This window comes from Ciona intestinalis, unplaced genomic scaffold (assembly GCF_000224145.3).
Source record: "Ciona intestinalis unplaced genomic scaffold, KH HT000303.1, whole genome shotgun sequence".
Classification (NCBI taxonomy): Eukaryota; Metazoa; Chordata; class Ascidiacea; order Phlebobranchia; family Cionidae; genus Ciona; species Ciona intestinalis.
In genome coordinates, this window is record NW_004190624.1 from 1 (window position 1) to 11,585 (window position 11,585).

The 11,585-nt window shown below is 34.1% G+C and overlaps 3 protein-coding genes across 4 annotated transcripts; 2 read left to right on the forward strand and 1 right to left on the reverse strand.

Moving 5' to 3' along the window:
- Positions 1–1,961: 1,961 nt before the first annotated feature.
- On the forward strand, positions 1,962–2,880 carry LOC100186343 (CKLF-like MARVEL transmembrane domain-containing protein 8). The gene is made up of 2 exons (XM_002130406.4): positions 1,962–2,341; positions 2,401–2,880. The coding sequence occupies exons 1-2, from the start codon at positions 2,136–2,138 to the stop codon at positions 2,675–2,677; spliced, it is 483 nt and encodes a 160-aa protein (XP_002130442.1). The 5' UTR covers positions 1,962–2,135; the 3' UTR covers positions 2,678–2,880.
- Positions 2,881–3,827: 947 nt separating this feature from the next.
- On the forward strand, positions 3,828–8,268 carry LOC100181594 (kelch-like protein 12). 2 transcript variants are annotated; one of them, XM_026839480.1, is made up of 13 exons: positions 3,828–3,972; positions 4,296–4,416; positions 4,769–4,922; positions 5,102–5,316; positions 5,653–5,802; positions 5,859–5,976; positions 6,032–6,108; positions 6,163–6,337; positions 6,390–6,548; positions 6,667–6,729; positions 6,961–7,080; positions 7,135–7,285; positions 7,623–8,268. In XM_026839480.1, the coding sequence occupies exons 1-13, from the start codon at positions 3,908–3,910 to the stop codon at positions 7,732–7,734; spliced, it is 1,680 nt and encodes a 559-aa protein (XP_026695281.1). In that variant the 5' UTR covers positions 3,828–3,907; the 3' UTR covers positions 7,735–8,268. The 2 variants fall into 2 exon arrangements, with proteins under 2 accessions (XP_026695281.1, XP_009858191.1); XM_009859889.3 differs by having other exon boundaries at positions 3,829–3,972; positions 5,102–5,319.
- Positions 8,269–9,614: 1,346 nt separating this feature from the next.
- Positions 9,615–11,311, reverse strand: LOC101243058. Its single transcript, XM_026839481.1, has 6 exons — positions 11,290–11,311; positions 11,102–11,158; positions 10,880–10,897; positions 10,512–10,631; positions 10,278–10,428; positions 9,615–10,125 (listed from the first exon to the last, which is right to left on the reverse strand). The coding sequence occupies exons 3-6, from the start codon at positions 10,893–10,895 to the stop codon at positions 10,014–10,016; spliced, it is 399 nt and encodes a 132-aa protein (XP_026695282.1). The 5' UTR covers positions 10,896–10,897; positions 11,102–11,158; positions 11,290–11,311; the 3' UTR covers positions 9,615–10,013.
- Positions 11,312–11,585: the final 274 nt, after the last annotated feature.

Genomic DNA, 11,585 nt, shown 5'->3' on the forward strand with positions numbered 1-11,585 from the left:
TACAAAAGAATTCGAATCTCACGGATTCGAAATTCTGTAATGTGCATCCCTATACATACCTGGTAAAGGCTTTCCATTTTGTGCTCTCAGTCTTGTCCAGTGGTCTGATATATTCATTATAACGAGTGGATGCAATTTCACGGCAACACTGCCACTTGTCCCACTGCCGGTCATCACTGGAGCTGAAATATTAGATATGTTTAACGAATTTTGACACTTTTGTTTAGAAAGAAATATAAATTATTATAAAATAGTTTTGGTTAGAGAAGAATCCCGCATTAGTAAAGAATCCTTTAGTGGTTAGTTGTTACGTTTAACGGATATGGTCTGGGAGCATAATCTGTAAAACGAAAGATTCTTCGCTAGCACCGAAACTCCAAAATTGCTGCTGTTCCGCTATTCCAAGCTTATTTTACCAACATGTACAGTTCAACGTACCAGAAAAGGCAAATAGTTTTAATCTGATATGAAATATAACTGAATGAATGTAAAAGTAACTTATTTACTTTATCTTCGCGTGGTCGGAAAATGACACTCGTTATAACACGGGTGTTCATACACAGATACACCTAGTGCCAGCTTACGAGTTGCCATGTATGTTACTTTGAATACAAGTACTCAACTAAAATAACGCCATAAATGTTACATATGTATTCAGTATCAAATAAATACTATTTAGTATTTACGATTTTGTAAAATCTTAATAAACAACAATATACGTAAATTACTTAATTACCGCTTTCCGCCTTATTCTGCTTTGAAGTACCTTGTTCCATATCCATTTTAAAACGTTCTTATCGAGAATTAAGTTTGATAAAGCTCAAAACGTGCTGAGTCAGCAAAAAAACAAAACTAGTATTTCATCATAGAAATCAAAGTATGTTTAGAAAAACAAGAGAGCTTAGCTGTAATGAATAGGCACGGCCAAAGTTCTCTGTACAACCCTGTACCTTGTGTTGAATTAGTTATTTGAGCTCTTTAACACTTCTATGAGACTTATGGGTTGTAATGGAGTTTTTATGCAAAGATTGTCACATTTATATACATGTAAGTGTACTCAAAGTTTTGTTTTTATCTATCTGTAACGTGTCCGTATCTGCATAAATTTTGTAACTACAACCTAGAGCTAAAATTGTAACAAGACGCAACACGTTGCAATAACTTTGGGCTACATAGAAACTGCACACGCACACAATTATTTGTCAATGTTTGTTTATAATATTTTTAAAGTATGTTCACCACATTTTCAAATATCCTTGATCCGGTAGTCAGTTAGTGCTTACTCGAGGTGTTTTAGTGCATACATATGATTCGGTTTATGCAAGAGGGTTTTTTGACGTTATTTGCGTCATAACAAACAACCGGGTATATGTTCTCCATACTAATGAAATTTACACACCGATTTCTATAAGAGCGCATTCTCACCAAGCATATATCCTACCCACGGTAAGAATAGTGGAAAGAAATATCTTATACGTAATAATATATGCCTATTACAGTGCTGCCCTTCTACGCATCATTTTTATCTTAAAACAAGGCTTCACACAATAATAAATCCCTGGTAAGTTTTGCCATGCTGTAGAACAAACGGTAAGCAATCAAACCGTTTTCAAAAACCCCTTGCTAATATTTTCCGGCGCTATGATAAATTGGTAAGCGCGCCTGCTTTTATATACTTCATTTCACCCAATGTTATTTGTGGTATGTATTAAAGTTTGAATTAGATGGATCTATCATGATTTCTGTTCGAAATTCCCAAACGAAATGTTCGGGTATACTGTACATTTTCCTAGCATTTTTAAAAATTGGGGGTAAATGAAAAGGGAATAGGCAGTTTCATAGTTTGAATAAAGCCGATAGAAAAACAACAATTCAAATCGCAGTATACGTGCAAACGTGAAGTGAACACAAACGTAGTATGTACTATTATACCCCACGCGTTGCTGTTAATTATTAAAATCAGAAACTGTTATATCAGCGGTTTCATCAGTAATTGTTTGAACTATATGCGGTCAATAGCAAACATGTCGGTTTATCCTGTGTGGTTGACGAGGGGTTTCTGGAAGACGTGTTGCTATTCACTAGTGAGATGTAATCGGAATGAATGTAATTTATTTTATCTCTTCGGTTAAAGCATGGAAACTGAATCGACAAGTACCACCACAACAACAGCAGTACCGACCAAACAGTATTTGTTTTCACCGCAAGCGAGTTTCCAAATATGGGAGATGATTTTTGGTTTGATATGTTGGGCAATTATTGCTTCTCATACATTGCTACAGTCGTCACCTGCATGGCAGTTTGTCATGTTCGTTTCGGTCTCGTCATGGAGTCTGACATTGTAAGTAACTATAGAAATCTGTAAAAAAATCAAGTAAAGTTCGTGTTTTCATTTTTTAGAATTCGGTTTGTTATCTGTTTAGCCGATGTCAATGACAAAGTTTGCCCCGGCCTTTCTTGGAAAAATAACGAGCTGATTTTTAATGGGTTCTCAACGCTGTTGTATTTTATTGCTTCGTGTGTTGCTGCTGCCTACACGGGAGGGTTTTCTCGACTCATTGCTGCCACGGTATTCGCTTGCTTTACGACAATGGTTTACACTGTTCACACTGCATTGGCAATTCGGGACAACAAAGTTAATTCAGCCGTGGGTGTCATAAGAGAAACAGAACAATAAAAGTGTTTTATTGGAATAATTTATATACTACACATTTTGCAAAGTATTTTATATAAACAGCTTTATTGGTTGTCCTATGAAACCATAATATTAAATAAATAAAAAAAACAAGATTTGCAAAATTTCAGAACTCGCGGTGGCACACCGTCATGGCATGTAAACATAAAGACAAAGCTCTTGTTACCGTACAAAGCGTACACATACCACACAGAACAAGCATTTTATTATTAAAGACAAACCATAGGTGTTATGTCAGCGATTTCATTGCGAATTGATGTTTAAATAAACTGTATGGGCAATAGCAAACATGCCAGTTTATTCTGTGTGGGCAAAGTCCCTGAGAAAGTGTTTAGATACGGCAACGAGGTAAGAAAAACGTCCATATTTCCGGATCGTGCTTTTAATAATTAACAATATCAACGCGTTTCATTTCAAGGGTGGTGGGAATACGGTTATATAAACCTTTAAACGTTCTTTGTTTTATACCGAATGAAAAGAGAAAACAACATAAAACCATATCCCACCTTACCCGAACCTACTGTACCTGTGTTTTAAGTTGCTTACAATGACAAAACAATAAAGAAATCTCTATTGCATTTATAAAAACATCACAATGCCCGTACTTTAGGGGAATTACCTATAGAAAAAATTTAGTTCCGCATTTTGCGTTTACATTATATCACGTGATCGGGCTTTATTGACATTGTTAAAAACTTTAAAGAATACGAGTTTAGTAACGTGTGTTTGCTACTGGAGGCGTTTTAACAATTTTACTACACTTGCTAGTCATTAGTTTATCACAGCAAAATCAGCATCTGACACATACAGCTTAAAATCATAAGAAATATAAGAAAATTTACACTGAGTTATAAGCAATAAGGGCAGTAGTGAAGAATCTTCCCCCCTCCCTTATTTGCTAACCCCTAGGTTAAGGGGTTAGGTGTTGTTGGTTAGGGGGTTAGTAGTTATAGGGGTTAGTAGTTAGTGGTTATAGGGGTTAGTAGTTAGTGGCTATAGGGGTTACTGGGTTACTGGTTATAGCGGTTCGTGGTTAGCAAATAAGGTGGGGGGGGGGAGGATTCTTTACTACCACCGCAATAAGTATTGTATATATGACTTGATTAGGACCAGTAATGTATATCATTTTACAATCTTCTTTTATACTTTACAATTTCGTTACAGTGCAACATATTTTAAGAGCTAACATTAGTAACAGATCTGCACTTAAAGATGGCTTCCTCTAAACTTCTAAGCTGTGATGGACATTTTGACTTCATCATGGACATGCTTGTAAAGTAAAATATATTTGTATTACCTAACAGCTAAACCCAAACTATACCTCTTACCTCTATTGCTAAATTTATTTATTCGTTTTACCTGGTTCGATGCTTAATATTGGTACAATAGGTGTGTGTTTTATTAAGAAAGACAGATGACGGTAATTGCTACAACCCAGTGGTCCCCAAGCACTCATAAAGTTCTATATGCAGTAACTTGTAAGCAGGCACTAGGTGTATAAATCAAAAACTTGTGGTATAATATATTACCCCTTCACGCATAGATACACAAATGCCACTCATTCATTCACTTAAAAGTTGTTACTCTTTTAAACTTTCAGGCAACGAAACAATAGAGAATATTGTGATGTCACACTGGTAGCAGAAGGTCAAAAATTTCCAGCACATCGAGCAATTTTAGCAGCGAGTAGCAAATATTTTCACACTATGTTCAGTAGTCAGGTAAAAACTATGCTACGTCCACAGTAACCTATTATAAAATTAAACTGTCGATTAAGTTATTGTCTGTATAATTACTGGCACCATGGCACAGTTGGTTAGTGCGTGTGACTCTAACCAAGAGGTAATGGGTTGAAGGCTCGTTGCTGCTACTATTGTGGGCATATGTGTCCTTGGGCAAGACACTTAACGGCAATTGCTCCAACTGTATGAAACGGAACACCTGTGTTTAACGACTGTCATTTTCCGGCCATGCGAGGATAATGTAAGTTACATTCATTCATCCAACTCTTAGTGAACAGAAAATTTAGTTTAAGCTCAAAAGAGTCTTTTGCCAAGTGCTGTTTTGTTGTAGATGAAAGAGAAATTTGAAAAAGAAATCAGAATAAAAGAAGTAACAAAGGTTGCAATGAAACAAGTGATAGCCTTCATTTATACGAACAAAGTTTTATTATCAGAGGAAAATATTGATGAAGTTTTGCATGCAGCTTCACTGATGCAAGTACAAGGTGATATTTCACATCATTATGTTGGGCAATAATAAATAACCCTTATGTATTCCCACATGGTGGGTATTGACACTCCTCGTGCCAACTTACAAGTTACTATATGTGTTACTTTGTGGGTGATTGTTTTTTCTGTTTGCATATCATTAAACCTCATTTTACTTTAATTGTTGTTGTCACAGATCTACTTGCATTAGTTATCCAATATCTCTCGGATGAAATATCTCCAATGAATTGTTTGCATTACCGTCAACTTGGTATATTGTATTCTCTCAATGATCTTATATCGGAATGTGATCGGTGCATTTGGGAAAATTTTGATGAAGTTTCAGCTCAAGAAAAGTTTTTAGACATTGATGAGGTGGAAATTGAGAAGCTTATTTCTTCTGATGAATTGGTGGTAAGACAATATTTTTGATGTTATATTGAAAAAATGATCGACCAAGTGATTAAGGAAAAGCAATTTAATTTTGCTTGCCACAATGTAAACCATCAGCTGACTACACAATTTGTTCATCCATACAAGTTCCTTCAAGACATTTTAAAGAGCTGTATTTGTATGTGAGGAATTTAATGAGTAGAAGTAAATGAATAAATGTAACTTGATTTATCTTCGCGTGGCTGAAAACGACAATCATAATAATAACATTGGTGTTCATACACCTCGTGCCAGCTTACGAGTTACCATGTATGATAAAAGTGACAAAATAAATTGATGACTTTTCACTTGTAGGTAGAGTCAGAGGAAGTTGTTTATGAGTGTTTGGTTGGTTGGGTGAAACATGATCTGGAAACAAGGAAACAATATTTCCCAACTTTGTTCAAACATCTTCGATTGCAATATGTGGAAATTGATTATTTATCCAAGTATATCAGAAAAGAGGTCTAACTTGTTGAAGTGACATGCTGGTGTTGTTGTTAATTAACTTTTTATTAAAGGAACTTGTTCGTGAATTTTCTGATTGCAGAGATTTGATTGAAAATGCTCTCTTGTTTTGTATCAAACCAGAATTAATAAAGAAACAGAAACCAAGAAAACGTTGCTACCCATGCAAAGGTTAGTGTGGTGTAGCAGCATTGTTGAGCTATTTTTAACAAAATCGACATTACAGAACTCATATTGGTTCCGAACAACCAGCAAAAAATAACGAGTTACAGTATGGAAGAAAAAGAATGGTCATCACTTCAGGTCAGTAAAGGCTTATGACTAAAGGTGGTCCAGAGTTTACCTCAAGTTTTTTAGGTTTGTGGTGAACCTGACCAGCATGTAATGTTTATTGTTCATGAGGATATGGTGTATTGCTTTGGTTACATGTATAATAAAAGCAATATTTCAAAACGCTTCAATGGTATTAAATGGGAAAACCTTGCACCAATGATAAAATACCATTCTGAAGCAGCTGTTGCTTCAATACAAGGTGACTGTGATTTCTTTATGTAGCGTTTGTTATATAAAGTTCATGAATACAGGTGAAATATTTGTTTTCGGTGGATTGTCACAAGCGCCATCATGGTGTGAGTTTTACTTTGCAAATATCATCTCCAAGTATAATCCAGCCAACAATACTTGGGCAAATGCTGAGAACACCAATTCATTCCGAACAAAGGCAGCTGCAGTTGGGGTTGGAGGTTGGTCCTTTTCATGTTATGTACTTGATATTTATGTCTGGTGTACAAGATGATTCAATTCTAAATTTGTTAGCATTTGAATTTTTATTTATAATTGTTTTTGCATTTGTTTTCTTAGATTTTGCTTTTCTTTGTGGAGGATACGTACAAGTTCAGGGTGGACAAAAAAATAATACAAGAGGTTTGTTTGTTGTTACTCGTTAGTGGTTATTGAGCACATAAGTGATCATATATATCCTTTTTCATCGAACAGTTGTTCTTTGCCATGATTATTTCCACAATTTTTAATTCCCGCATTTACTCTTTAATTTTTTGACTGAAATCAAATCATAATATATATACATGAATTTAAAAAAAACGTTTAGATTTAAAACCACATAATTAGCGAGTAAATAACAAAGTTGTGTTTCAGTTACTGTAAAAGTTGAAATGTATGACTCAAAAGAGAAAACGTGGAAAGTAGGAAACAATATGGTTGAAGGAAGAGCTTCTTGTGCTGCTGTTCATTTTGATGGAAAAATCTTTGTTTTTGGTAACTTGATAATTTAATATTAGTAATATCTTGTGCTAAAAATAAAACTATTAGGTGGATTTGGTTCAAACAATACTCTGTTAACAAGTGGTGAATTCATGAACATTGCTGATGGAGTTTGGACGATGTTAACAAACAACATTCCCTTTCAACTTGGTGAAGTTTCTGCTTGTTGTGTTGGTCACCACGTTGCTATGTATGGAAGGTAGGTTGTGCAGCTTCATATGATATGTTTATACACTAGATCATACACAAACTACTTTTGATGAATGAACGAAATTTATTTCGTTTCTTTGGTCGCGATAACGAAGGACGGTAGAGTTTATAAAAGTTAAAAGACGGGTAGTAGCGGTAAAAAGCGAAAAGATAGGTAGTAACAGTAAAACAACAGTTGTTCATGTTAACCATGCCTATTGGTAAAACATAAAACGAATTTAGTTTTGAATAAAAGGCGTGACTGTTACACCATATCATGAGATAATCAATTACAATGGTAATGTGTTTTAGAAAGTTAATCCAATTGATAATATTAACATTACCAGTTCCAAACCTGGACATGTTGTGTTGTACAACTTCAAAAAAGATGAATGGAAAACTTTCGTAGAAGAAGGTCAGAACTTGTTCAATGGGAGAGGATGCTTGATGGCAAAATAAAAACAGAACATTTGATAAATTCATATTTAATTTTATCAACTGTTTTATTGTGGTATTCTTTCTTTTCTTCTTGAATCGTTTGTGGCTTTTATTTGGAGATACTGTAGGTAACATGTTAAAAACTATAGCGTAGAGCAAGAGAAAGAACGTTAAAACTTGATTTTCAAAGCGTACAGTATTATTTCGTGGTATTTAGGTTTATTCCCAACAAAAAAATCATGTAATAATGAAAATTAAAAACATTTTGAACTGTATTTTCTTAACCTCCAACCGCTAAACTAGCATCAATGTGCAAATCGCTATATAACATTTTGTGTGTTTTAATATATCTCTTTGAAGTGTTGTCAATTGATAAAGGTATGGTACAAATACATAGTATCACCTAAAAACCGTCATATTAGTTTTTAATTAGTGGATTTTTAATGGTTAAAAATAATCTGGTCTACACTACAAGCAGCTGTTGGTGTTGGAAGTAAGTGATTCTTTATTATGCAATCAAACATAGAGCGAATAAACCTTGATTTATAATTTAAATGTTAAGTTCCTTGATATGGTGTAAAACAGGTGTACAGCAAGTCAGATTGAATAATTTTATGCTAACAATTTAGGTTTTATTTTGGCTGTATAGGCCTATATTAGTTTGTGTATGATCTAATCATTCTAATGTTCAAACATATCATATTAAGCTGCACAACCTACCTTTCCATGTATTGCAACATGGTGACCAACACAATAAGCAGAAACTTCACCAAGTTGAAAGGGAATGTTGTTTGTTAACATCGTCCAAACTCCATCAGCAATGTTTATGAATTCACCACTTGTTAACAGAGTGTTTTTTGAACCAAATCCACCTAATAGTTTTGTCATGAATTATCAGATTAATTTGGCAGAACTGAAGATATGACTTGCAGGTTTAAAATGACACAAATTATCAAGATACCAAATACAAAGATTTTTCCATAAAAATGAACAGCAGCACAAGAAGCTCTTCCTTCAACCATAATGTTTCCTACTTTCCATGTGTTGTTTGTTGAATCATAGGTTTCAACTGATGCACTAACTGGAATAGAATAACCAGTAACAACTAGCTTTAACACCAAACAAACCTGTTGTAAAGTTTCTTTGTGCACCATTAACTTGTTCATATCCTCCACAAAGATATGCAACATCTAGAAAAACAAATGCAAAAACAGTTGTTAAAACTACTTCATATGCTTACGAATATAGAATTAAATTGTCTTTTACACCAAACACACATATATTAAGTATATAACATGAAAGCGTCCAACCTCCAACCCTAACTGCAGCTGCCTTTGTTCGGAATTAATTGATGTTCCCAGCATTTGCCCAAGTATTGTTGGTTGGATTATACTTGGAGAAGACATTTGTCAAGTATACCACGTTCCCGTACACTTGTGAGAATCCACCGAAAACAAATATTTCACCTGCATAAATACATTATAACAAATACTGTATTTAGAAATCTCATTTACCTTGTATCGAAGCAACTCAGAATGGAAGTTTATCATCGGTGCAAAGTTTTCCCATTTAATTCCATTGAAACGTTTTGACAAATTGGGTTTATTGGCACTTTGTTCATGGATATGGGTGTTCTGTTTCATACACCATGTGCAGCTTACGAGTTACCAAGTATGTTACTATGTGGTTGATGCTGAAACTTGAGTAATAGTAAAGACTGACCTGCACTAATTATTACAATTATTGACTTGAACATTCTAAGTCATATTGTATTCTGTATATGATCGATTTGGCAAACTAAACTCAAGCCAAACACAGAAGCTGACGAGACGTTTTACTACGTTTATAACAAACATGGAGTCGAACATATGTTTACTATTTCCAACAATGATAAACTATTGTTACCTTACCATACTTATGTACCTACCATTTTATTTTGGTATGGCCATATATAAGAGAACAAAACAAGGGAAAAAAGTTCTCCTATCTTACCCTAACCTACTATATTACATTATGCTTTACAAAATACATTAAAAGGTTGTAAGGAAAATGCAACACATGCTGGTTGACCTCGAATTTTTAGGTGTGAACATGTCATAGGTTTCATATATTGTGAAGATTTTTAGGAGTGGGCATGTTAAGAGTTCTATGCGTAATAGAAAACCTAACTTTAGGTCTCTATAGGAGTCGGTCTTTATATACATGGTATGCTGTAATTCATAAGCAAGCATGTGCAAAAAAAGGTAAAATGTCCAATGTTTCCCAGCCTTGCAAAGAAAAATAACTTTCTTTTATTTAATTTATTTTGCCATTATGCATCCTCTCCCATTGAACAAGTTCTGTCCTTCTTCTTTAAAAGATTTCCATTCATCATTGTTTGTGTTGTACAATGCAATATGTCCAGGTTTGGAACTGTTATTTTGCAATTAGAAAAACAAATGTGTTACTATTACTTTTATTAATCCTTTGAAAAATACTGCATCTTTTTAAACTAAACAATGTGCATATGCATAGGTTTTAATGCTTAAATATTGTATGTCGTAACTGCTCACAGTATATCTCACCTTCCATACATAGCAATGTGGTCACCAACACAACAAGCAGAAACTTCACCAAGTTGAAAGGGAATGGTGTTTGTTAACATTGTCCAAACTCCATCAGCAATGTTCATGAATTCACCACTTGTTAACAGAGTGTTGTTTGAACCAAATCCACCTGACAAATTTATTGTTAGCACAAGATATTACTAATATTAAGTGTTAGCACAAGATATTACTAATATTAAGTTATCAAGTTACCAAAAACAAAGATTTTTCCATCAAAATGAACAGCAGCACAAGAAGCTCTTCCTTCAATCATATTGTTTCCTACTTTCCATGTTTTCTTTATTGAGTCATACATTTTAACTTTTGCAGTAACTGAAACAGAATATCTCAAAATTGGATCGTTCACAGCTTCTATCTAAAGACAGTAAAGCAACACAACGACTAACTGAAAATTAGAGTCCACAAAATAATGTAAACAACCTACGGAATAGGAAGACAGCTTATATAGTATAGCAAAGAAGGAGGTAAGCATGAGCACACAACAACATAACGGCAAAAACAATATTGTGTTGAGTTTAGCAAACCTGTTGTTGAGTTTATTTGTTCATCATTAACCTCACCTTCATCATACCACATATCTGAAGAAACAAAACCACAAAGGGTACTAAGCAAACCTGTTGGTGAGTTTCTCTCACCATCATAATACATATTTGAGGAAACAATTAAAACCACAAACAGGCACTATATACAAACAAGAAATTTGCAACTTTAAAAATTAATGTGTAAGCACTAAAATGTTATATGGTGCTTACTTTACATTGGTATGTTGAAAACAAGCAAACCTGTTGGGAAGTTTTTCTCTATTACATTTGCCGGGTGGTGCCCACCATACCGCCTATCTGAGGAAACAAAACCACAAATGGGTTCTATTACAAACAAGAATTTTGACACTTTAAAAATTAATTTATTTGTAAGCACTAAAATGTTAAGCGGTGCTTACTTTACATTGGTATGTTATAAACAAGTAGACCTGTTGGTGAGTATTTCTGTCCATCATATTACATATTTGAGGAAATAAACTGACTCGCAGGCGTTACAATCATTAATTACGATTTTATACACTATGGTTTATAAGAGTAAGCTTAGTTAGAATTAATGTATCGAATACACTCGATTAATCAATGTTAAAGTACATTTTAAGTACGAATTAGCGCGTTAAACAAACATAAATGTAATCATTAATTACTTGCTAATTAGGCGATCATATGCAGTAGCGTTTATAAAACTATGCTTAGTTCAAAATACTTTTTAGAGTACAATCATTTA